Source organism: Oreochromis niloticus, linkage group LG18, assembly GCF_001858045.2.
Source record: "Oreochromis niloticus isolate F11D_XX linkage group LG18, O_niloticus_UMD_NMBU, whole genome shotgun sequence".
NCBI classification, from domain to species: domain Eukaryota; kingdom Metazoa; phylum Chordata; class Actinopteri; order Cichliformes; family Cichlidae; genus Oreochromis; species Oreochromis niloticus.
Window position 1 is genome coordinate 9,002,938 of NC_031982.2, and position 26,636 is coordinate 9,029,573.

Consider the following 26,636-nt stretch of genomic DNA (forward strand, 5'->3'; position numbering starts at 1 on the left):
CCCAGATGAACTAAAAGAATATATTTCTTAATGAGTGTGTGGAGTAAAAGAACTGACAGACCACAAAAATATCCATATTTTTATCAAAATTAGTAACTGGTTTATGTGTTTGTGTGTAAGCATATGCTTTGTGGCTATGTAAATGTGGGAGGCTCTGTTCAGTCCAAAACGTAATAGATAGCTATTTTATATTATTTACCTGTTCATATTCCTGTTCATCAAGAAAAATTAGAGGCACTTTGGGGAACCCCCAGACCTAAAGAAGGTAAGGGGGAGATACTGGTCTAGTGGAAAGTTGGAGAATACATATGCGATGTTATTTTTTATTTTTTAAGATCCAGTCCTCGTAACACTTAAAGTCACTATCCAAGTCTCACTATTTAGAATCTATGCAATACCTCCAAAGACACTTCTCTAAGCTTGTAATCGATACAGTGTTTAATCCCCTGCAATCACAGACACTGCGCCAAGCCCTCGGTGACGTCATGCGGCTTGACCAATCACAAGCTGGACATTGACAGTTGACACTTGTGGTTTGACGTCCGGCGAAAAACTGTAGCGACTTTAATCAAAACAGAGGAGCGTTTGATTAGCTGTCATTCGTTTAAAGGGGAAGAAATGAATAAATAATCAGAATAACATGGTTTAAAAATCAGGTGAACGAAGTGTTGCTGTTACTTTTTTCATTTTTCCTGCGGACTTCTCACTTTCAAGCATGGTGAGTTTGACCCCATTCCCTTCCATGTAATGTCGCCAGGGTTTTATTTTCGTGCACATCGACTCTGTGACAAACACTCGGCTCTTGTGCAGAGCAGTGGAAGCAACAGTTGTTTTTGTCCACTTTGCCCTCCAGAAAGCGGTGGGGTCGAGGCGATTTAAACAGGCTTTGCTCGTGAGCGGAGGCTCATCTGTGGCGGATAAAATTAGACTAAGGTTAGAGATCCGTGTCACTGTAGATCCGTTGAGGCCTGAGGAAGACCACACAGACAACTGGAGGGTCTCTGTATGCTTAAATGCAATTAGAATAAACTGAAACCTCTTAATATGACATTTACATCACACATTTATGAATTATGACATATAATAAAACTTGCACTGTTGTATTTTGGCCAGATCACATAGAATATTATAATAACCCTCTAATTTGAGTCGAGTGAGATTTTTTTGAAGTGAGCATATGAGCATATACTTCTTCTGTAGTGTGTGTGATTATAGTGATACATGGTGATGCTATTGCAGGATGCTGAGGGCCCCCCGACGCTTTGTGACCTCTGCTTGGCTCAGGTGTGCCGGAGCTTGAGCTCTCTGTGCAGCATGCGAGCAGACGGCTCCATGAGCCTCATCTGGGCCCCGGTCTTCCCGCAGGAGACTGCTGACCAGCTTCTGAATCACATGGCAGCTAAAGGTAGGTCAGAAACTGAAACAGCTCTGCAAACATCAATTTCCTGCCGCTACTGAGTGGTCGCAGTTGTTTGGCAAACTGAAGGAAAGAAAACTTATTCCAAAGCATTGAAGGTGAAATCATTTATTAGTTTGCAGTAAACAGAGGTTTCAGTTTGTCATATTGCAAGAGTAGGAAAGGTATATTCCACAAACATAAATATGGCTTAACCGATGCTTCTTTTTCCTACAATATCCCTATGTTTGTTTCTTCCCGTAAGAGATACTGAATGACACAACTGTTGGGATTTTCCGAAACTGCAAAGAACTCCGTCTGCGCCGAGCCTCCATTCGGAGCTGTCCACTGTCTGCAGAAGCTTTCCACCTGGCTCTTTGCCCTCACCGGCTCCTGGAACTAGATGCCTCCTGGGTCTCTGGTGGTCTTACTGGGGCTGACATTGTCTCAGGCTTGGCCTCCAACCCAGAATGCAGATCCAGCCTGCAGAGGTTGTCCCTCAACGGTTTACGTCTGGACTGGGAGTCTTTAGAGGCAAATGGTGGGATCCATGTTGGCTTCAGCTCCTTGCGGGGCCTTAGAATGCTAAACCTTGCCAACACAGACCTAAATGATGCTGCCCTTGAGGATATCTGCACTCTCCCTCACCTGGAGACGCTGGATATTTCTTGCAGTGCTATCTCTAAGCTCACTGCACTTCTTGAGTGCAAAAACACCCTGAGATCCCTAATTGCCCACAGGCAGCGGCACCTGGATATGTCCCCTGCCCGGCTGGTCTTTGTCTTTAGCCAGCTTCATGCTCTCAAGCATCTGGACTTTTCAGAGGACCACTTTTCTGTGGATGACAGCGATGGAAGAGATGGAGATGAGACAGTGCGGCAGCTTCTGGAAGGGAGTCCCCAGGTCCTCCCATCACTAGTTTCTTTAGATATCTCTGGCAGGAAGAGAATCAGTGAAGCTGCAATCAGAAGCTTTGTGGAATCCAGAAGTGGACTGGTCTTTTTGGGCCTGCTAGCCACTGGGGTTAGCTCCTGTGACTTCTTTTCTACACAGAAAAACCTAAAAGTAAGAATCTTTTACTACCCAGGGAATGCAATGGTAGAAATACAAGCTTGATTACTGCACAAGCTTCTCATTTATTTTTGACTTGAGGCTCTGTTTGTACTCTTTCTGAATATTCCCACTGCATTTCCTGTCTCTGTAATGCTGCTGAATGTGTGTTCAGGTAACAGGAGAGGCTGATGAGAACCAGGTGTGTGAGGCACTCAGAAGGTACAGAGACCGCGAGTGTTTCGTACGAGAGGCCCTTGTCCATCTCTACAGTCTAACCACCGACACTGACAAACCACAGCCAGACGTGCTGAAGGTGTTGTGGTCTGCATTGCTTCCCGACATGTCTTTAGTAAACCTGTGGAATGATTTGTTTGATTGGGTGATAGCAGAAAATCAGTTGGCAACTACTTTGTTCAGCTTAGGAGAAGCAAAAACTTACCAAAAGTAAGATTTTACTGTAGTATCTCCCTTTGTTCTCCATTGGATGAGATCTTTTCCCTTGTTCATTAATTTCTTTTTTAAAAACAGTACTCTCACTGAAACCAGCATTTCCTTTTTTAAATTAAGACTTTGCCAAGAGAAACAGGATATGCAGAGAACAATGCAAACATTCACACCATATCTCAAAGTACTAAAACATGATTCATTGAAATAAAGGAAATAGTAATATAAATAATCGTTTTTCTCAAAAATCTTTGGTGTTTTAAACCACTTTCCTAATTTACAGCTTTAATGTCCTGTGAATTGTGGATATTGAAGAGGTGATGAGGCAGTTTAAATTACAGCCTTGATGTTAAATAGTACAGTCCAACTGTACAGATGAATTGGTTGAATAGAGGTGAGAATTGAACAGGAGAACATGCAGATTGGATATTGCTTTCATTACTTTTTCGGAAACACATGCTTGTGTACTACAGTGATTCCCAAATGGGGTACAGTATCACAGAGAGTACTTCTGCAAGATCCTTAAGTATAGCAAGATTAACACAACTGCTAACACTGACCTAAAAAAAACTGAATCAAAGAATTAGGTACAAAATGATATAATTAATATAAAAATTAGCTAATTGTATGTAAGCCATTTTAATTTTTTTGCTAAACCAAAGTGATAAAGAGTTGGAATGTAGGAGCTAGCTAAAATTTTGAGTAAATATTTGTAAAATATTTTGGTGAAGTGTTACAGTTAAACTATTGGCTAATGTGGTTGAGTAAAATAAATTAGCTACATGAAATTCTGAATGCAAAGTTATGAAGTATTTAAATATGGCTTGAAGTTATATTCTTAGCATAGTGTGTAGCTAGCTACGATTAGCCACTAGTGTTAGCTAGTCTTAATAGCTACTTATTTATAATTTTAGAGCTAGCTAAAGTTATGAATAAAAATAATTGATAAAAAGTAACAGGTAAACTGTAAGTTAAGATTATGAATTGAAAGTTTAAATTGTAATGTAAAAGTATGGATAAATAGTTAATATTTTTAGCTATCAGTATAAATGAAATTGGTAGCTAAAAGGATAAACGTAAAGTTATTGGTCACTAAGTGTCAAGTGAAATGAATAGCTGTTACAATGAGTCGAAGCTCAGAGTAGTAGTGAATGGTTGACATTGTGAACTTATAGTGATGGATGGTTAAAACAATTAGCTGATTACAGCTGAGAAATAAGCCGAAAGGGTTTATCGTTCAGTTTAGTGCAAATGAACATAAATTGGTGCTTCTTTTTTTTTTTTTTTGAGACAGTGCTCTGAGTATATTTCAGATAAAAAATGTTGGGCACCACTAATATAATGGATATTTTGTTGTCCTATAGCTGGTGGTGAGTGGTATGCAGAGGCACCCCACCTCCTTGCACATCCACCTGGTCGCCACAGCGTGTGTGTTCAACCTGACCACTCAGGACTTGGCAGAGGCCATGCCCATCAGCTTGCTCAGCTCTACTGTCACCCAGCTATTAAACACCATGAAGAATTTCCCCAACCACCAGCAGGTCAGGAATATGCTCAGTGCCTCGAAGGCTTTCACACAGGACGTGGCATGTGCTCTACTCGCCTTTGGGTTCACTACTAATATTAGGTGTTTTAGGAGTTTTAAAACTTGGCGTCTCTACTGGGATGGAAACTTGTTTTCCACAAAAGCTTTTTGTATTAATCTTCTGGTGAGAGTGTGTGTATGTGTGTGCACTCCAAATTTTCAGACTTATGATATCAACTTTTCCTCATTTTGCCTTCCCTACCTGCTGCCAGGTCATAGCCTCCTTTCCACTAGCTATGTGTGCTTCCCAGCAGGCATGGGTCAAAGTTGAAATATGCTGAACCCGCAAATGCTCCTGAGCTGTGCATTTGCTTTGCGCAGCAGCAAAGTGCTGTTGCGTGGTGCAAGCTATTGAAGATAATGGATGCACTGAAAAACCATTATTTCAGGTAATGGATGGATTTCAGTGCATGCCCCATCCTTTGTGAAAGCCACCATCAGATTTTAGAATCATAATATCATGTAGTTGTATACCAGCAAAAGGTGGCACTCAGTGGTTTTGTTCTAGCTGAGTTGCTATTCACCAGAATCCAACTTAATTCCTGACGGAATTAAGACTTAATCCAGATTGTAGTTGTAGTTGCTCTATAATACCCCATACTTCAATTCATGAAGTGTCACCGTCTCTCCAGGTGCAAAAGAACTGTCTGCTGGCCCTCTGCAGTGACTACATCCTCCAGGAGGTTCCTTTTGACAAGTTAGTTTACTTTCCGTCAGTCGTAATATGACCTTTGAGTCCATTGGTCTGGCAGTAGCCAAAATAATCAGTGCATGCATAGAGTGGCACTGTAGTGTTTTTCCATCAGATTGGAATCCAGCTGAGTTGTGTTTTTGTTTTTTTCTGAAATGCAACTGCCAAAAGAAATAGTTCTTCCAGATGTTAAACCAAAGCAGTGAACTTTTCACAAGGTTTTTCTGTGCATCACTGGTGTATTTCTGTAATACTGTGTTCCTTATATCCACGCTGTTATCGTGCTTCAGGTATTTAGCGGCAATGCTGGTGATTAACTGGCTGAGCAGCCACGAGGATCCGACCCTGCAGAGGATGGCTGTGGCTGTCATCTCCATTCTGGTGGCCAAGGTCAAGACTTTTCTCGCTTGCTGTGCATTAGTCTGCTGCTGGAAAATAGTGGTGGCACCTTTTAATCCTACCTGTTGAGAGCTAACCCTGTGACACTTATTTCAGCGAGCGGCTTTATGCTTTCATTTAGTCCAGTTAAATGTGGACAATTTTCCTGTGGGATAAAAGTAGCTTCTTGTTTTAGACTGACATTTAGAAGAATGGATAAAAAAACCCTTAAAAGAAGCACTCATCCATTTGTTTTTATGTGCAGTTGTCCACAGAGGAGATGGCACAATTCAGCAAGGATATCTTTATAATGAAGGTACATTAAGGCTCTCACGGGTTTATTTCTAATTCTCTCCCTCTGTTTTTCTCTCCCTCCCCGTCTTTCTCACCTGTCCATTTACAGTTACTTAATGCATACACCTCTCTACTTGATGCCCTTGTCATTCCATCGCTTAATGCACGCCTACGCCTCAATTTGCTCTTTCTCTGCTTTTCAGTCACTTCGTCTTGCTCTCCACATTTAGTTATCCTCTTTTGCTCTATGTCTAAAGCTACACATTAGTATGTTCCTGCTATATGTACAATATTTCTCCTATATATTTATTTATTCTACAAAAAAAGTAATCTCCCATTTTTTCTCCCCCTCTGTGCTTTTCCACGGTGTCATATTTCCTCTTCTTGTTGTCTCTGTTAACAGCAGCTGCTGGCTATTGTGCAGCAGAAAGCCATGGTTGGAGTTGTCGACTCCACTCTGAAGTTTGCCCTGAGTGCTCTGTGGAACCTGACGGATGAAATGCCAGTAGCAGCGCGCAATTTCATTGAGTGCCGGGGCTTGGAGCTGTACGAGGAGGTTCTGGAGGTAGAGGAGACCAGAAAACATAACAATAGACACACTGATTAAAAATGAACCCTCACAAAGAGAGACATTAACATAAGAGTGTATGTTTCCTCTCATGCTTTTCCCTTTTGCTTTGCAGTCCTACTACACTGAACCTTCTATTCAGCAGAAAGTTCTTGGCCTTCTGGTGGGTAGTGTATACTTTTAAATGAAGTCGTCTGTAGGCAGCCGTAATCATACACAAAGCAGTTCCTGTGTTATGCTTGCCTTTTATATTATGTTTTTGCATTCACTGCTATAATTGGTCTCCCTGAATTGCAGAACAACATTGCTGAGGTGGAGGAGTTGCAGGTTGATCTGATGGAGGAGGACCTTTTGGAGCACATTCTCAGTCTCTTGCAGGACTCTCAGGTGGATGTGGGGGTTCGCTACTTTGCAGGGGGGATACTGGCGCACCTTGCTTCCAGACCAGATGCCTGGACCCTGGAAAATGAGTTGCGCAGCACAGTACTGAAGCAGCTGGTGTGTGTGTGTTTTGAGTGCTGCTTTTCACGTAAGACCTACCACATTTTGTGAATATGCCTTTCTATCTCGGCAGCATGATTCCATCATGACGTGGACCCATCTTGAGAGGGAGATGGTATCTTACAGGTGAGAGAATAGCAAAGATAGAACAGAAATCTGTAAAGAGAGAATAAAACTAGTCTCAGTTTGACATCAGGCATGAGCTACATGCTGAATAACACTTTATTTAAACAGTTTCCCATTAATTAGGTTACACATGTTACATTCTCTTTAGATGACTCAACATTTGTGCAGTTTTTGCCCAGTTTAATCAGTGTAATACAAGCCTGATCTTAAACACCATGGACAGTTCCTTTTAACAGTTTTTACCTCTCAGCCTGAAACACTTGGGGCATTAACTAGGTTAACCAGGTGGGCAGCAGTGATGACAACCAACCTGATGATAACTCAAGAAAAGGTTCTCTGATAGCTTTGAATATCAGCGGCCTTGACCTCATGATTAAGGTAAGACTTCAAGGTCAGAGGTCAAGTTTAGTGAACACAGTAGCTTGAGAAGGAGGTCATGTAGGATCTTTTAAACCATGCCTATAGGTATATTTACTCAGGAAGGATATCATATAGGCTTCTCATATGTTAGCATAGCTGCATCTACTGACAATCTCTGATACTTTTGGATTTTGCAACTTTAATATAATTCATGCATTGTTTTCTCAATGGTGCAGCTATACCAGCACCACTGTTTCAGCGTTTTAGATAAAATGACTTTTTCCCAACTGGCATTCATAAAATTTTCTTAGTGATAATAACCCTTCTGCTGTAACTGTATGAATTTTCCAGCCAGGGCACAATTTGATAGCTGAAGTCTTAAAAGATGACCTGGTAATTATGTGTTATAAAACTTGTCCTTCCACTAGATTTATGGCAGCTAAAGATTCGACTGCCAGGAGCCTGAGGGGTAACACTGGCACTTGCCAGTTTGTTTGTTTTTTTGTTGTTGTTGTTGCTGTTCGTTTCTTTTTTTTCTGCTGGGTTATACCCAGAATTCTACCACAAGTGCTACAGAAAGCTCAGACATCACAAAACATCCTAAACGTGATTGAGAATCATTTTCTGCATCACCTTAGCTCACATACTCAGCTGGATTGCATCTGGGACAAACAAAAACTGAGTTATTTGATGTCCATGTTTCAGGTCGTTCCATCCGTTTTGCCCTCTGCTTCAAACTTGTCAGCCCGCAGGCGTGCAGCTGTGGGCAGTCTGGGCCATACATCTGGTCTGCACTCAAAACAGTAAGACACACACACAAACACAGCTGTAGAGATCCAAGGACGGTTACACTATCGGCGTGATGGGTTGATCTGAAACAATTGTTTTATTCATGCAAAAATATGATCATATTTTATAGGCTGTTTGGTTTATTAATAGTCAGGTCGTGTTGGGACTTGAGCGCTATCCCTCTTTCATCTTTTTATCGCTTCTCCTCTCCTCAATCCATCCAGCTTCACACTACAGCAGCATGCTGGAGAAGGAAGGCCTGACTGAACTTCTGAAAGCTTTGGCTGCACATCCCAGCACACACAGTGACATTAAAGGACTATCAGACAGCATCTTGAGCATGGTTGAGCAACATCAGATTCATGCGGGAGCGTTCAACAATCAGACGGCACCTCAAAGCTCTTGACAGAAGTGTTAAAAAAAAGAAGAATTTTACTTGATTTGCTATCTTTGAGCTATATCTGAAATATGCTAGATATATAGTTGCAGAGAAAGCAGATGCAGTATCAAGGTGCAGACACTTAATGCTAATCCTCTGGAAACATATTTAATAGAATAAACCACATAAGGCATAATATTTATTTCATATGGACAGTGTATTTGCTTGATGTAAAAAGTTATTTGTGTTATCTGTTTTTTAAACTGTTTACTTACTTTGAAACCAGAGTTGTTGTTTACAGAGCGAATGTTCTACTTTGACATGTGCACTGTTTTTAGTCTACATTGATAATGGGCTGAACAGCATATAAGCTTAATAAAATGAACTGCAGCTAAAAATGGATTGACTTAAGGTTTTAATTTCAAACCTGTCACTAGGGGGTGCTTTAGTACTGTATTTTTGGGACTGTTTCGCCCTTAATGTGTATTTGTGTAAATTATTTAGGCACTAGATTTACGGATTCCAGGTCATCATCATGTGATAAGTGGCTAGGTACCAGCAGGCTTAACCTGCTGTTTATCTGTTTTTCTCTCCTCTTCTTATTTTTCTGTTCTCTCGCACACTGTCGCTCTCTCCGTCTCTCTCTGAAGCTGAATTCATTATGTTTTATGTAATACAGCCGGAAGACAGAACTGCTTGTAGGCATCGAGAGTGTCTATTATAAATTGTTCTATTAATAATTCCTTTTGAGAAGTGAATTTAAAAAGCTCGTGTGAATATTTGACTTTTACCAGGCTGCTCAACTTTTTAAGTGTCAATTTGCTTCGATTCACCTGTTTTTAAAAAAAAAAAAAAAAAAAAAATCCCAGCAGGAATTTAAAAATATTTATTAAAAATAATATGATGTTGCATGTTGTGATTCAGCCAGGTTTCTCATTTCCTTGGAAGTGGTGAGTTATTCTTTACCCTTGAAAACAGGAACCAGATCTGATCCAGAGACAGCATTTAACACAGACTCACCTTCTAAACTTTAAACTCACAGTGGCAACCCGGTGGGATTAAAAGTTAAAGTGCCAACAGCCAGAGAGGTGTGAAGTTCAAGTCATGAGAAGGGTGGAAAAACAGCACTTCCTTCGAGGGTTTTCATTACAGTAGTGCTGTTACTCTATAGCATAGAACTCAACTTTGAACCAGTGTAATCTGTCCACACAGGAAAAGACGGCGTGTGATGAGGTAAAGTGAATGGAGAGAACCGAGCCGAAGGACAACAGCGCTGTGCACTGTTACAGGTCTAAAGTTTCTTTCTGTTGCTCGAGGAACCTATCAATATTTAAGTGACACGAGGAAGAAGCAGACAGAAGGATATCAGATGGACAAAAGCAAGGGGGGAAACATGGAAATAGTTTGTAAAGTTTGTAAAAAAAGAAGAAAAAAGCTGAGACAGGGCCAACTAAAGTCTAATTAGGTTAATTAACAAGAAGTCAGTGAGATGATTATGTATAAAGAGAGCTTCCTAAAGAGACTGATTATCTTTACTATTTGTAAGAAGTAAAGACGGAAAGGGGTTCATGACTCATGCTTGATTCACGACTTTGTGAAATCATTTGGAGGTTTCAAGGTATTTTAAAAAGAAATCAACAGAAGTCAAAAGCCACAATTGAATGGCTGTATTCACTGGGCTGACTGAATTAAAAATGGACGTGATTCTGTCAGGCAAAATTAGTGTATGTGATATATTATTGATGATAGACTATAGTGTTTGCTAGATGCTTGTATCAAGTGTTGGAATGCAGAAATTCTGGAGTTTCAAAATTGACCCAGATGTCTCCGAAGATTCCAGCCCACGATTTTTCATTTTCGTGTCAAAGTTATGGAGCTAATACTGATTCAACTTGAAGACTATTAACTGTTCACTGTGAAAGTACAGGAACACAGTACCTTTTGGGCATGTCAACCTTTTTCCTTGACCCTCACTTGATCCCTGAAACTCCTTCCCTGTGTCTCTCAGTTGCTTTCACCTCCAGCCTCATAATGTGCCTGGACTCCTGTCCTTGACTGTTTTGTGCAAAGATGTCCAAGAGGAGTTTTTTGATGTGAAAATGCACACACATACAGTGCAAGCAATCCTGAAGGTCACTAAATTATTTCATTTGTTCCAAAGATTGAAGTATTAAAGCCAACATTTGCAGGACTTTGTCAGTGCTAGAAGCAGTTAATGTACAGTATATGAATTAGACATGAAACTTTTTTGTATTAAGCTAAGCTTAACTCATTGTTGGTATTTATCAGACAGCAAGAAAGTATTTTGTTTAGAGAAAGAGAGAAGGGCGGAGATTGGCAAAAAGCTAGAAATAGGCACGTCAATGGGGAAAATGGCAGGTGCAGATATTTCTGGCCATATGGCCAAAATATATAAGAGACAAATAAAGCAAGGGAGTGATTTAAGAGATAAGAGGAACAGAGCCAGTCAAATGAAAATTAAAGTCCCTTTCATGCTTCACAATTGCATGTGCAAAAAATACCACAGACCAGTTTGCAAAGTGCCTGTCTCAGTCTGAAATACCATTGTACTGCTTTTGAGTTGGAGCTTAGTGTGAGTAAGCATCTCGTTATCTCACTTGTGCAGCCAGCTCCGTTGGATTAAAACAACTGTGAACTGGTCTGGGTGCCCAGAATACACTCATGTAAAATGCAACACATCTCCAGCTGCGAATGTCTGTGTGCCTGTTCACTTGTGTGCGACGGTCTCTGCAGTGCATATGTGCCTATTGGCTTTACAGGTTTTTGACTTGGAAGCTAATTAGACACCGACTAGCCTTCTACATACCCACAGAGCAAGAGCGGAAGAAAACACGTTTTAAGAAAAGAAGAGGAGGAGAGGAGACGTCTAAGAAGGCGAAACCAAAAAAAAGAAGAAGAAAAAAACACTTCTCCAGGCAGAACTGTGACGCACAAAAGGACACACCATCTCCTCTCCAATGACCTTTTATTGCTGGGGAAGGATACAGAGTTGGCAGGCCCCTGAGCCTGTGTGGAAATACAGTGTGTAACAGCAGCAGGACCATCCTCCTCTTTGCCAAGTGAAGGCAGGGGTTCACTCTTTACCATCAATCAATAGCCTCTTTCCAAGGGAGGGATAAGTAGAAGTTGTCAATACTGAGTCCAATAGAATATATATTGCATGTGACAGAAATCAAATCAAACAGTAATGTTATTTTGCAACAAATCCCACGACACAAATAATTTGCTTTGAGAATGTACTGAGATCACAATGGAGGAAATGAGGGAAGAAAAAAACTAGTGGAAAACCCGTGTTTGCAGATCCTGATCCTTGTTCCTTGCTTCTGTGGTCAGAAATTAATTTAAATGACAAAATATTAAAGAAAACTTGGAGTATAAAACAAGAGCCCTCGTTAGCCTTTGTGTGTTCACAAATGCATGCAAAAGAAATGCATTTAAGTTTATATACGTTAAAGTATTTTCTTTACAGGGTACAGCATGTATTGCAGATTGGTCTCAGCTGACATTAATTTGGGTCTGATTAATGATGAAATTCTCACGTAACAGCTGTGACACAGACACCAGATTTCCACCCTTCCGTGGAAATATCCCCCTCATCTCCAAGTTCAGTTTAAGTCATTCCACTGTTCCATGACTAAAGGATTATTTTCCTATTTGATGTGTGTGTGTGCATGACTGTGTGTAAGTGAGCATGTTTGTAAGTAGATGTGTCAGAGGGCTATTACGGTCGGTTAGAGCCAGTCTTACTTCATGTCACATCTCCCATCTGCAGGCATTTTTACATTGGCCCGTTTGCCTCCAGCTCAGTGGGTGCACACAATGGTGCAAAAATATGAGCAGGAAACAGGGCTGCGGGAGCTTCTGCGTCCAGTAGCTGTGTGCATTTCCTTGTCTATTTACTGAACTGGCTCGCAGTCACAGCTGTAATGCGACCATATCCAGTTGGGCGCATCTCTGTCCTGGAGCACATCCTGACCACTGCCTCAGCTTGGCTTTTGAATGATGGGATATGAAAATGAAAACAAACATCCATTCGCAAGCACTACAACTGCCTTAAGCACTGCTATTATTTCGAAGCCACAGTTCAACATCTTGGGAAATGTGGTCTTACTACTTGCTAACTTGCCAATGGTCAGATCAAATGATTGTTGCCCCTCAGGTTTGTATGTTAATGTGATGCTGTAGCCAGTTGCCGCTGAACTTAGATTAACGTGGAACCAGAAGGAAACAGCGACCCTAACCCAACCTGCCGAATGAATGTTACATTTTTGTTTAAAGGAGCATTGCAGTCCTATATAAAATACAAATGGCAGCTTTTAAATCCTTTTATGGTTCTGTGAATAGAAAGAATCGCTTCTCTTGCATTACCACTCTGCCCTTTGAACACCTGTTCTGGCGCTATGTACCAGCAGTTGCGCTAGTTGGTGTGTAACCATCATCCACGAAAAAAACTGCTGGTCTTCAAAGATAAGAAATCAACTCATCTAACACTTTTTAAACCCACTTAAATTTTTACCTTTGTGTTATGCCAGCTTAGTTTCCTTCCAAGAGCTAAGCTACTTGTCTTCCTCTATTTTTATGCTATGTTAATAAGCTGCTGGCTTTTCATCAGATACAAGAGAAAGCTTTCTACTTTATTTTACCATCAGAAAGAAAGCAAATTATTTCAATTTTGTTTGTGATGCGAAACAATACTATTGTGCTCGCTGTCGGAATCAGTGTTAATAAGAGTCTTTCTACCCCAAGGGGAAATTAGAGGCAGAACCAAGGCTTCTGTCTCTGTGTGTTTAAGCATACATGTGCCTAAGTACGGGTTGACCGTGAAGCACGGGGGTGTAACAAGTGCAAAATGTTCCATTTTACTTCATCCACTTAAATATTGAAATTCAGCTCATTCACGTGCTATGCAACAGAAAGCTGTTATTACTCAAACCCAAGCTTTGCAAACCTTCACCTTGTGTAAGCGAACAGCAACTGCAGCATGTATTAGGAAAGGGAGACGTGGGTTTTCCTTGTCATTTCATGTGTGTCACTGTGCTGACATGAATTGGGGCAACCAGCAATCCTTTTTCCAGTCTGCACCCTCACCCTTGCCTGTGGCATCACATGGCCTAATCAGTAAGCTGCAGCAGAAACTAACACAGGCTCACAGTCAAAATGATCGAGCTTATGCATCTATGTGTATATATGAGAGTTAGTTAGTTAGTAGTATGCAGACCTGAATAGACCTGCACATTAAGCAATGCATTACTGACAGAACCCATGCAAATATTACACCCAAAGCCATGAAAGCAATCAGGAGCAGAGGACTGAAGTGTTCACAGGAATCTCAGCATACTGCTGAAGTAACAGTATATATAATTATGCATGCACCAATCAAAACATTGGTACATGCATAATTATATATAGTGTTATGAGTCAGCATTAATATCAAGAGAAAACAAGCAACAAAAAATTAGAAGTGTCTTATGTATGTGGTTATGTACGTGGTTTATATTTGCTTTCTTCTTTTAATAGCTGTCAAGGAGTGCAACAAGAAAACCTTTTTACATCAAACGCTGCCATGTGTCTGCCACGTGAAAGACCTGTGGTGACCAAAAATAAAATGCCTCTGACACCACCTCTTAAACTTCCATAAATACTGTGTTTATACTGGATAGTATGCTATTATTGTGCTTTCATTTCCTCACATAAAACATAAAACACTACCTTTTTTTTCTTTTTGGACAAATCACAAGAATATGTGACTGCAAGTGCCAGTAAATGTGTGAAGAAAGGTTTCTCACTAGTAGATGCAGATCACGTTACAGAAAGGCATCAGATCGTGCAGATGCCTTCACATGTTTCAGCACACAAATTCCGCCATATTCGGCCGACCTTGACATTATCAGAATAGCAAAACTGGCTCTCATTAATTTGATTGTGTGTGTGTGTCTCAAAATGTCTTCGGTAAAGTATTTTTTTCTACTTTGCTTTCAGTTCTGTGAGATGTTGTACTTGTTACAGCGACTTAAACTTGGATACATCCAAACATTTGACTTCAAACACAGGAAAAAAGTATCTGATCTAATGCTTCGCATGTCTGTCATAGCTTATTTTTTTTCTTTAATCAAATGAATAATTCTGAGACTTAACAGGAACAGTACACATAAAAAAGGCAGCCTGATGTCTCGGTTCAAGCAAGGAGTTTTGTTTTTTTTAATCTTCCTCCTTATTTCTAAGTTGATACTAAAGTCAGGGTCAATGGAGAGCAATTCTAGATAAGTATTAAAAGCATGGAAGGTTTGTGACATGGAAACCTGAAGCATAGCAAGTGTTCATGTTTGCTATTTTGGCTTAAATCATGTTTGTCCTTGAAAAGTAATTCAGTCACCAAAAAAATACAAATAATTGTTTTTTTAAGCATTTTGAAATGATCACAGATAGGATGTTTTCGTATGTTACAGGAAATCCTATTTCATTCTTTAATGAACGTATACACACCTTGTAAGGCTTTTTGGTGCATTAACAGTGCATGCAGAAGTAGATAGGACACTGCACTCAAACCCAACAGAAAAGAAATCACTTATCACATTGTCCTGTTTGCTCGCCATCCAGCAGGGCCCACTGCCAAAACAGATCTCAGCAGCTGGCACTTGTGGGCTCTCTCCACTTCACAGCAACTGTAGAACCTTAACACAAATACAGCCACTGTAGTTTGTTTCTGGGCTAATGATTCAGGGAAAGATGGATTACAGTACAAAAACATGCCCCAGCGGTGCACGGACTGACACTCTCACTGTGCAAAGTGACACATAAAGCTACATCGTACACTCTGTCACATACATGGGGATAAATGCACTCCTTAAAAGGAGTTCCTCCTCTCCTTCCTGTCATACCTGCGGGTGGAGCGACAACAAGACATTTATAATGTTACACAGAGGAGCTCGAGCTGTGTCACAATTGTATTGCTTTGCTTAGCGCCATCATCGAGGTCCTTGAGAAAACTGTCAGTGTAAAAAAAACAATTCTATATAAGATGGCTGTCTGGTTTAACCGAATAGTTTTTGTGCATTTTATAATACTAGGAAAAGGTTTTGTATATTTGAACTGGGTCTATAGTTACCACAGAAAATTTGGCAAACATTTCTAGTTTCCTTCTATTGGATTTTTTTTGCGAATGCTGTAAATCAGACATGTAAAAAAGATGGTAACACAAGATGAATTCATTTTTTTTTGAGTGAGAGGCATACTGTATCCATCCACTAAATATAAAGCCAGTACATGGTTAGCCTAGCTTGGTATTAAAACAATGGAATGCAAACAGCAAAAGATTTTTTACTTTGATGGTTGATTTTAACTAATAGATTTAGAACTAATCTGGCTGTAGGTGCGAATGTGAACCATTGTCTGTCTCTCTGTGCTAGTCCAGCCTCTCACCCTATGACAGCTGGGGGGATGGATGCATGAATGCATGCATATTTTGACTATGGCTTAGAAATAATAGTCCGACTTAAATGTCTAAATTTATCCACACACATTTGTTTAGCTCTTAAATATCTTAAGTGGGATTATTTTGCTATAAATTCCTTATAAGTTTAAACCTCTGAATGTATTCAGCATTGCTGCTCCTTAGACTGTATATTAAAGATGGATGTAGCTTCTGTTCCTAAAAGGTGAAGCTAATGTGAAAGTGCCTTAAACCTGATTCTTTCTTGTGGCCAGCAGGGGGCGACTACACAGTTTGCAAACAGAAGTTCAGCAGTTTAATAATTTATGGCAAAACGGGCCTTCAACTCCCGCTGTCTTTGACTTCATTAAGAGTTTAAAAAAAATAATAATAATAGCTATATGGTCTCAGATGCTAGTTTCAATTCTTATTGAATATAGCATGATGTTTAGTTTGTAAACCATGATCTCCTTTAGAGATGGTTTATGGTTGATAAATCATTACTGTATGAGTGTGCAGTGTCCCTCCATTTCTCACTCAGATCCACCACTTTCTTGTCACATCTGGTTTCAACACCAGCAAATGTCTGTCTTGAGTTTTATTATTTATTTATTTTTATGATATCAATACAGCGAAACAGCTATGGGCCAATAGCTGTAGGCAGTAGGTGAAGGCCTTTTTTGGAGGAAAATATTTTTGTGCTCCTTCACTGAGCTACAAATCCAGTTAGAGCTCTGTTTCTGTCAAGCAAGCCGTCAACATCTTTAGTTCTGGTATCCAGCTTTCCTCACTACATCCATAAAATATCCATATTAAAGCATCTTGCAGGGATATTCAGTGAAAAATGTACCAATAAAAAAGACAAACTGATCTGGAGAAAAAAAGCAACTACAGTCACAAAAACACACTTTCCCTACTCAGTGTTAACAATATCATCAGCAAAGCACGAACTGTAAGCCACGTTTTCTGTCTTTATGTCAACTGGTGTTGCCATAGTGCAGGTCGCAGTTCACAGGTAACCTGGGGGTAGCTTACTTTTTAGCTTAAGATTTTATCTTTGCCTTGAAATCAGTCTTGATTTTTTTTTAACTTTTAAACCTTAAAATTTCAAAAAGCTGATTTAAACTGATCTGAAAATCAGTCAAAAATATCTCTGTGAAAGCATATTCAGAGTTTTTCTGAGATATGTTGTTTTTGAGTTTTTTTAATGCTAACTTTGCACATAAATTAACAAAATATGTGGTCATATATTTGCATACATTGTTTATGTATTACCCAAGGACTGGGGACCTCCACTATGGTGACTACAGTGTGTGTAACAACACCTGGAAGCCCACTAAAAATGATAGAAACACATTCCTTGTTCCATTCATTAACAGATCCGAGCCTGTTAAACAGACCCAGTTTCATGAGACTTCTCAGACAGTTGTGGAAGTTGAAAGGAGGCACTGTGGGAATCCATGGCGAGAGGGGTGGGATTTTGTTTTAAACAGTATGTGAGGTTTTTAAATTCCCATTGTCATGGCCACTCCTGGTGCTCGCAGCACGGCCTGTCTCAATGCTTTCTTCCTCGTCGTCCATCTCGAGCTGCTCGTCTTTCTTCTTGATGTAGCGCTCATAGAGCACCATGATGACACCCATCACCCAGGCCGACACGGTGCCAGCAGCAAAGATGACAAAGCCGATGACGACAAAGAAAAGGTAGTCCCAGGAGCCGAGTGTCTGATGACATAACGTCCGTAGCTGGATGCCCACCTCCCCCAGTCGACGGCCCTGAGTATCAGCAGGTGAACCACACACCGTCTGGCCCTCATCTGTCACACAAAAGTACACCAAGGGGGAACGGTGAGGATTAATCATGGGACACAGCAGCAAATCAGCATTTTTTTTATTGTTAGAAATTAATCCTGGTTTTCTTCTTTTTTTTATAATATCAAAGAAACGCACCACAGACACGTCACAGCTGACCTAGAGTGGCACCGCTCAGGAGCTGAGTGATGTTGTTACTGTTAAGTGACATTTTTAAGACACAAGGCAAGTGAAATTTCATCAGATCTTTGTCTATAATAATATTGTTTTCTTTATGATTATTAATTAAACTTTTTATTAAAACATCATAAGGTGGTTAACTCTCTAAAGCCTGAACCATTAAATTTATTATTTTTTTTATTTTCAACTGGAGAATTTATTCCACCTTCTGACAAATTAAAAAAAAAGAAATTAAATATCATATAAGTTTCAATTTGTATCGCTTTTGATACATCTGGTATTTTTTGTGCAATTTATTGCTCACAGTTCATCTTAAACAAATCACACTGATGACATAGACGTCTGGAAAACACATGTATTAAATATGATACACTTGGTGTCACAGCTGGTTTAAAATCAAGAGTTCTCTATAGGATTAAATACAGCAGAGCTGTTCAAGGTCCTCAGCCTCAGCATCATACGGTCTCCTTCTGTTTTACTTCCAGGTGACTTATCCTCGCTGACTGTAAAAAATCACCTCAAAACTTTTATCTTAATAGCTTTAACCATCACCAAACAAACAAACAAAAAAAACCCAGGTAAAAATTATCAATAAACCAGTGGTTCAACTTTCTAACAGATCATACAAATTCAGAAAAAAACACTTCACCAAATAAAAAAAGCAAAAATGTACAAAATAGTAGAAAATGTGACAGGATACATGTAACTCCTGTTATCACCTCCACTGTACTATATCATTCATCCCTCCGTTCTCTTCCAATTATCCTTATCAGAGTCGCAGCTGCCATAGGTGAGAGGCGGGGTTCCCCCCAGGACAGGTCGCCAGTCTGTCACAGAGCTCTTTCTCTCTCACACATTCTTCATCCAGTACTTTTACTTATGTGCAGCAGATGTGTGTAAAACCTTTGCATCTAATTAGCATATGATTTACGAGATCCTTTGCTGTGAGACATAATGCACTCGGACGATATCGTACATATGGTATTAAAGAGAGCAGCCTTTTGAATAATTCAAGCATGTTAGTGCTTGTTTTCCTCAACATTTGTAAATGGCAGCATCCTGAGACGAGGATATCCAAAACTCATTCACATTCATACTTCTAAATAAATAAATAACCAAAAGGCAGAAAATTGCATCATAACAATGTTGCTGTTTCTATCAGAAAACTACAAAAGCTTTAAGAGCTTCCTGCGCTTCACAGTCTGCTGTTGATGCAGCATTACATTAACAAAAAAAATAAATAAATAAATCATGGATGAATTATTTAAATTCCTCTTCCCTGCACAGGATTAGCGAGTGACTTGAGCCTTTGTGTCTGCTTGAAACCACAGATAATAAGGGTTCTCATCATCAGCGACGGATAGGACTTCACTACAGTACTGAGACCTTGCTGAAATCCACATATTCCAACAAAATATTGAGTCCCTTGTCTTTCAGAAAACTGCATGAACATCCTGTAATTTTAAAGCCCTCCGAGTCAAAATTAAACACACCACATTATAGGTGTTGAGCCCTGCAGCAGCTCACCAGAGAGGCCTTTTTTAAGATAACAATCCCGAAAGCTGGTTGAGTCTTTTGTTATTGTGAGCAAAAAAGTGCAACACAGCAGAGCGTGGCATCTCCATGCGGCCACTGTTTTTAATTGGCTTCTGTTTTTTCAGAGCTTTTGTGCTAGGAGGAATTCCCACTGGGAGAGATGAAAAGACTTGGAAGTTTCTGCACAGGGAACAGTTTCCTGTAGCCCCATTTTCATACCAACATCCTTAAAATACCCTGACTCTTTTTGCTGTGAGATGCATGCTATGGAACTGTAACGTTCACATAACCCTAACAAACAGAGGAAAACTGAGACATGTTGCAGACCGTCAGAGAATAACTGTAAACTTATTGTACAACATTTACATAAACATCTCATTAATATTGCTTATGTTTATTTCTCATTCAGAACTTCAACATGTTTACACTGCACTGACTAACAGAGTGATCTCGTCGCACAAACCGCTGATAAATAATAAAACGTTCATAAATCTTTTCTTTTTTTGCTGTGAGAAATGACAATGATAATGTTTACTCATGTATTACCCTATATTTTGTAGATTTATGTCGTATGTAGTTGGTCATCCAGCTGCCAATAGTTTGCTTTATTGGACGAATTGATAAGAATTAAAACAGACTGAGAATGATGAATGTGATCTTGCCCTTGACCTTAAGCACAGTTTGGGTGAAGATCCATTAGGTGGTCATTGTGTGCAAATTCAGATTATTGTAGCAGAGATCATTGGTCTTTCAGCAAGGTAAGCTTTGAATTTATGAACATTTTACTGTATTCTGTGTTATTTCAGCTGACAATTTTAGATGACAATACACAATAATGATAATAATGACCGTCAAAGCATTTTATATACAGTACTGTGAAAAAGTCCCTTGTTTGTTTCTGTTTTAATAGAAAAGTAGGAAATAAGTACAGCTTACATTTATTGTATGTTTACACTTATACAGGAATATTATACATGAGTAAAGTTTGTCTGAGCCAATCCATGACCTCTGGCTGCAAAACAAACCTAAATCATCACCCCTCCACCACCGTGCTTTACAGCTTTTGTACTGATATGCTGTTTTGGTCCAAACGTGGCACTGTGAGTTATCGCCAAATATCACCAAATGTCATTGTTGCATAAGTCTTGTGGTTTGTTCAGATGCAGCTTTTTAACCTAAGCTGTCCTGACATGTTCTTTATAGAGATAATAGACTTTCACCTGGCAACCTTTCCAAACTGTTTGTCAAATTGTGTTGTCATGAACTTTAACATTGAACATGCTAGTTGAGGCCTTCAGAGTCTGAGATCTAGCTCCTGGTTTTTTTACAGGTTCTGTAAACATTGCACAGTTTGAACTTCAGGTAAATATGCTGTGACGTCCACTCCTGGGAAGACTTGCGACTGTCTTGAAGGTTTTCCACTTGTGAATAATCTTTCCCGCTGTAGAATGACGGACTTCGAATGGTTTAGAAATGGCTGCATAAACCTTCCCAGACTGCTGGCTGCAGCAGCAATCGCTTCTTTAAGAACTGATGATCAGTTAATTAAGTGCATTTCGTTATCAGCACCTAGCTGCTACTTACCATCTTAATTCCTGTGGAATTCATTTTTCACACACTGCTTCTGCATTTTAGCTTAATTTTTGTTAAACAAATAATGACATTGTGTAATATGTCACATCCTAATCTGAGGTTATGTTTCCCAAATTTTAATACCTGCTAAGGACCAGATCATTTTTATTATGTCTTGACATGAAAAAACCCTAGAATTTAAATCATCTACACTTCCTTTTCCACGTAGGTGGCTTTTCATGAAACTACTTTAAGAGACACATAGGATTTTGAAATATTGGGCTGATGCCAATCCTGATGTTTGAGGTAACAGTTTGGCTAATAACCAGTTTGGTTTTCTTTATTCCCCAATTTCTGCCAAAAACAAAGTAGAAAGAAAACTGTCATTATAACAGATAACTGTACTGTTTTCTTTGAGTTCTTTATGTGTTTGTGATTAATGAAGATCGGCCACGTCCATCAAAAATGCAACCTTATTCACTGACGACCTCATATGCTCCAAGTCAACAGCATTTTTACTTGCGTATTTTTATAGTTCTGCTGAATTTGTTTACTTCTTTCTGCGTCGTCGTTTAACCTGCACATTCAGTCATTTAAGCTAATTCACCTATTTGTTAGTCATTTTTCTTTCGCTTTTATATCAACTGTTGAGTTAATATTTTACCTAATTGTTTTCAAATATTCACACTCAATTACTTTTAGCTGTTTAAACCTATTTCGCTTGCTCACTGGCAACACATATAAAAACAGGCTCAGGTTGGTGGGAGGTGTGATTTGACAGAGGGTGACAGGGATCATACCGTCGCTTTCAATCAAACTACTCGACAATTCCATCTCACGGAGCGACTGAAATGTATGCTTCCCCTAATATATTATTCACTGTGCGCTGAAATCTCTGCTCTTATGCTCAGCGAAGCTCTTATGTGTCTCAAAGATTAAAAAATGAGCATGCAGCTGAAGAACACGAGGAGGCTCTGCTCCTCTAAGCTTTATAGCAGGGAAAATTCAAAGTCTGCTCTGATCCTCTCAGAGGCTGCTGCTGCTGCTCACTGTTCACACAATATGCTACTCAAATTCCGACAGCCCTCCATGCAGACACAAACACGTACAGTGTGCACTCCCTCTTAATGCACTGTACATGCATGTGCTTGCATAAGATTTCCAATCTGAATCTGCAAATTGTTGTGGATGCACATGTCTGCGTGTGTGTGTTTATACATGCAGGTGTGTGTGTGAGAGGAGGCCTGATAGCTAGGAAGGAAACCCTCATGGCTTCACCCCCTATACCCCTACAGGGACTGACATCAAAGGAGAGGGCTTTCCCTCTCTCCTTCCCCCATCCACACTGCTCTATTTCTAGACGCTCTCCTTATATAACAGCTGAGAGAGTGCTAATCTAGCCAGGAAGGCGAGACAGAGGAGAATCTGTTGGTTCCTTCCTGAGGCTTTATTTCTTTCGCTCTCTCTCTCTCCCTGCCTCTCGCTTGGTCTTGATGCATTTCCTAAACCAAGGAGACAAGGCGAGCCATGTTGCATGAACCAGGTGAGACCCAGGCGAGCGATAACAAGGCTTGGGAGCCGGAGCTTGCAGCTGAAAAACAACGGTCTCTAAAATGTTTTTCAACCCCCCCGCCCCCCTCAGAAACCCCCTTCCCACCCCCAGCTACACAAGTATGCTTTGTCTGTGTTTAAACGTATCAGTGCACAAATCAGTCAGTGTGTAAAATCTGCGCCTGTGAGGGTGTGTATGTGTGTGAGTTTCTATAGTGTTTACCAAAGGCTGCGTGTAGATGTAGAGAATGTTTGTATCCATGTGTCCGCCATCTCCCTCGCTGGCAGCTGTCACTGGAAGAGACTCAACTCCAAATTAAGCCAGACAAAAGGCAACGAGAGGCAGGAAAATGGGACAGCTCTTGCAGGACTCATTTTGGACTCAGTCTGAGCTTCACAGGGAGCATGATGAACTATAGTGTGTGTGTGTATGTGTGCGTGTGTGTGAGAGGGAAAAGAGCAGGGGATGCCTTTTTAGTGAGCGTGGCAGTTGTATTATAGCTGTGGTGTTAGAATTATGGCTGGCTTCTTGCTCAGTAAATCACACTATAAATAGCAGCTGCCCTTTTGCATAGTGACACATCCACACCATTATCCACGAGCATAATAACTCAAAGTAAGAAAGATGATGGAATCCCGGACACATTTATCAGCTTGACAGCAACAAAACAAAGGGGATCAATATTTGATGGTGGAGCTATGATCCATTTATCACGCCTGCAACGCAGGAGCCTGATAGCGGATTGATTAGTCATTCTCAGATTTAAAAAAACAAAACAAAAAAGAAACGCCTTGTTTCCTTCATCACTGTAGAAAGCAGAACCGAATTTATGAGTAAAGTCGCCAGAAGACAAATCAAGTGGGTCCCTGCCTACGATCTTCTTTCACCCTCTTTGTCATTTGATAGTCTGATTGCTGCCACGCTCCACTGCTGTCACCTGCGTCTCATCCCACTGAAAGATGAGAGAGGAGTGAAGTTACAGCAAACTAACAGCACATCTCAGAGTTCTGGTGTACATGGATACCACATGGCGTGTGTGTGTGTGTGTGTGTGTGTGTGTGTGTGTGTGTGTGTGTGTGTCTGTGTCTGTGTGTGTCTGTGTGTGTGTACTGAGATGCAGACATGACAGGGAGTGACATGGTGCGAGGGAAATCCAGTAGTTAAGCCTCTGCATGTATTCAGAAAGACACAGAGTCATTCTTTCCTTGAGGGAGTCAAAAGAAAGAGATTTGCTGCCATTTTGCCATCATGTTTGAACATCTTTTTTGTCATATAATACAAATTTTAATTATGTAAGGTGTGAAAAAACAAAAAATATCCCAGTTAAAGGACTGTCACTTTGTAGGAGGACACCAATCTCGATTACCAACCAACGAGGCAAAATTGTTTACAGCTCCAGATGCACAGCCTTTCAGGGCCCCTGAAGCTCTAATGTATATGTGCATATGACTAAGACCCAGATCAATTAAATGAAATCAAATGACCTTCAAACTATATTCCACAGAAGACGGGACAAAAGGGGTTCAATAGCTTATTTTTAATCAGTGCCTTGTGGTTAAACTGAACAGATGTGGGGGTTTCAATTCAGTGACTTCAAATAATAGTAAAAAGAATTCTAAACACTAAACAGAAGTAATTCCAGCTTATAAACAGTCCATTATGTGTGACTTAGCCTCTAGATTCACCATGATTTTTTTAGCTATTAAAGTTGCCCTTTGTCTGTTTACTTCTAAAGTGCTTCTTATCGACATACAACACAGCTGGATCTATGAAAGGTGCTGCGCGGGCACTTTGTTCATCTTTTTAGTGGATGCTGTTCTGTTACTGAAAGAACCTCCATCGGGAGGCCAGTTTATGTAACTGAGAATTATCTAACAATTAAATGGAATGACTGGCTCTCTGGGGCCTTTCCACGTCTCACCAAAGCAAATGTAAGCGATGTTCTTTGTTGATAAAAAAAAAAAAAAAAAGAGTAGATAACTGACAAGACCTTGGAACTTGAAGCCCTCCAGATGGACCCACAAGCACAGGTCCTCGTTGTCGCATTCGCAGCTCCACGGGTTCCCGCTGAGCCCCACTGAGCGCAGGGCGGGCAGCGCGATCAGGGAGGTGATGTTGAAGACCGTCAGGTTGTTTCGGCTCACATCGAGTACCTGAAGGGCCGCGTTCTCCCCAAAAGCGTCCGGGTGAATTTCGGAGAGCCCCGGGTTGTCCGTCATCCTCAGCATCACCAAGCTCGCCAAGGGGCCGAACGTCCTGTCCTCGATCCGGGTCAGAGTGTTGAAGGAGAGGTCCAAGTAGGCCAGCTTGCGTAGATTCCCAAAAGTGGACTCTGAGATCTCCGTCAGAGAGTTGTTGCTGCAGTCCAGGTACACCAGGTCGGAGAGGTAGTTGAGCGCGAGAGGCGGCAGCTCCGCGATACGGTTGTTGGAGATGATGAGCTGCCGCGTGGCCAGCGGAAGGTTGACCGGGAAGGCGGTCAGGTGCTGCCCAGCGCACTGGACCACAAGCTGGTCATCACACACGCACCTGTCCGGGCAGCCAGTGGAGATTACCGGGGATGAGAGGACCGCTGTCGTGAGGAGGAGCAGAACTAGAAGCCGCAGGGGTTGCGCGCTTGGCTGCGGGGCAAGACGCATGACACCGCCGAGGGCTTCATCAACCCTGTTTGGACAGAGTCGGTCGCAGTGACATTCTTCATTGATACATCCTCACCGTGCGAGCCGCTTGTCCCAAGAAACGATCTCCGCCGAGGTCAAGTCCAAACGTGCCCGTGGCAACCTCTCGCGCGTAATGTCTCAGTTCATCCTGTCTGTTGGTTCTGAATCCGACGCGCATCCGCTGTGCTGGACTTGACGGCCGGCTGCCTTGGTGCTGTTTCGAATGTCATGAATTTATTGAGTGTATTCTGCTGACAGCTGTTCGCACGTCGTAAAAAACCCGACGTCCTTTGATGCGGCGCTGCTGCTCGCAGTCAGTTGTTCCGTTACATGTTTGCCATCCTCTCGCTTTCCGAAACTGAATCTAAATAAAGGGGGCGCACTGAAAGGGGGGGGGCTGCGGAGTGATCTCACGCTTGGGAGTGAGCTGGAGCGTGGAGAGTGGAAGGGTCTGGGCAGTGGAGGTAATGTAAGGCTGACATTAAATATTAAAGCCCGCGCACAGTTGACACCTAGTGTAAGGTGACCTGTGATCCTTCAGCTGCCGGCACGGGCGCAGTGATTACATCTTCACACGCTACTGGAGGGTCTGTGGGTAAAAGCTGCGTGGATGTAAGAATGTGTATGTAAAGATCTGTTTGTGATGATGGCATGCACACTTTTCATCAGCCTGTCTCAGGTGTAGGATCAGGTGCACCTGGATGTGCATCTCGCGGGTTTTCGCTGTATGTGGGGTGGGCTGGCTGCCTCTGTGACTGACTGTCACAGAGGCAGCCAGCCCACCCACTTGAAACTTTCCCTGATGTATACAGCCAGCAGATGATGGGCTTAGATGAGATGGTACTAGGTGGTCTCAGGCTGCAGTTGTTTTTCCTCCTCTCTCCAGTCTCAGTGTGAGCCCTGTCTCTATTCTTGGTTCTCTGTGTAGGTGTTGAAGTGCTGAATCAGACTCGGCATGATGGAGGAGGAGGAGGAGGACAGATGTGCCGCTGACAGTCCGTGAAAGGAGCGACCCCGAGCCGACAGCCAGCAACCTGCTGAACGCTGACCGCTCGCGCACGTCAACAAAACCAGGTGGAAGCCTTTTACCCCGCGTTGGTGTGTCAGAGCAGTGGGCCTGTGTATAACCTAATGCTTTTTTCACGCTTGCGATCCATGTGGACTGAACTTAATCCACACAGCTGTTTTGCGTCAAGGATATTTAGTGACTTTATGGGGACATCTAGTGACGAAAACTTGGTAATGTTACACAGAGACAGCAACCATGTTTTGGTCTTTGTGTAACTATTTTTATAGGTGTAGTTTGAAGCTAT

General features: G+C 41.2%; 2 protein-coding genes across 9 annotated transcripts; one reads left to right on the forward strand and one right to left on the reverse strand.

Moving 5' to 3' along the window:
• The first annotated feature begins 513 nt into the window (after positions 1 to 513).
• On the forward strand, positions 514 to 9,322 carry LOC100691829 (protein zyg-11 homolog). Of its 8 annotated transcripts, XR_003215045.1 has the most exons (16): positions 514 to 718; positions 854 to 1,003; positions 1,240 to 1,405; positions 1,662 to 2,461; positions 2,622 to 2,762; positions 4,258 to 4,434; positions 5,111 to 5,175; positions 5,460 to 5,559; positions 5,813 to 5,863; positions 6,245 to 6,406; positions 6,525 to 6,572; positions 6,707 to 6,907; positions 6,984 to 7,036; positions 7,287 to 7,414; positions 8,102 to 8,199; positions 8,410 to 8,449. XR_003215045.1 is itself a non-coding variant. In XM_025900635.1 (15 exons), the coding sequence occupies exons 1-15, from the start codon at positions 716 to 718 to the stop codon at positions 8,589 to 8,591; spliced, it is 2,397 nt and encodes a 798-aa protein (XP_025756420.1). In that variant the 5' UTR covers positions 514 to 715; the 3' UTR covers positions 8,592 to 9,322. The 8 variants fall into 8 exon arrangements, 5 of the variants coding, with proteins under 5 accessions (XP_025756420.1, XP_013131857.1, XP_003453373.2 ...); XR_003215044.1 differs by having other exon boundaries at positions 7,287 to 8,199; positions 8,410 to 8,454; XR_003215046.1 differs by having other exon boundaries at positions 6,707 to 6,796; positions 7,287 to 8,199; positions 8,410 to 8,454.
• Positions 9,323 to 11,533: 2,211 nt separating this feature from the next.
• Positions 11,534 to 26,258, reverse strand: LOC102080146 (leucine-rich repeat-containing protein 52). Its single transcript, XM_005458061.4, has 2 exons — positions 24,654 to 26,258; positions 11,534 to 17,828 (listed from the first exon to the last, which is right to left on the reverse strand). Exons 1-2 carry the CDS (start codon positions 25,300 to 25,302, stop codon positions 17,500 to 17,502), a joined length of 978 nt encoding a protein of 325 aa, XP_005458118.1. The 5' UTR covers positions 25,303 to 26,258; the 3' UTR covers positions 11,534 to 17,499.
• Between the last annotated feature and the right edge of the window lie 378 nt (positions 26,259 to 26,636).

Coding starts and splice junctions, on each gene's coding strand:
- LOC100691829 (XM_025900635.1), top strand. Junction 1,004..1,239: donor CAGACAACTGGAGGGTCTCT/GTATGCTTAAAT, acceptor ATGCTATTGCAG/GATGCTGAGGGCCCCCCGAC. Junction 7,037..8,101: donor AGGGAGATGGTATCTTACAG/GTGAGAGAATAG, acceptor TCCATGTTTCAG/GTCGTTCCATCCGTTTTGCC.
- LOC102080146 (XM_005458061.4), bottom strand. CDS start 25,302: ATGCGTCTTGCCCCGCAGCCAAGCGCGCAACCCCTGCGGCTTCTAGTT. Junction 17,829..24,653: donor GGAGGGCTTCAAGTTCCAAG/GTCTTGTCAGTT, acceptor TTTGTGTGACAG/ATGAGGGCCAGACGGTGTGT.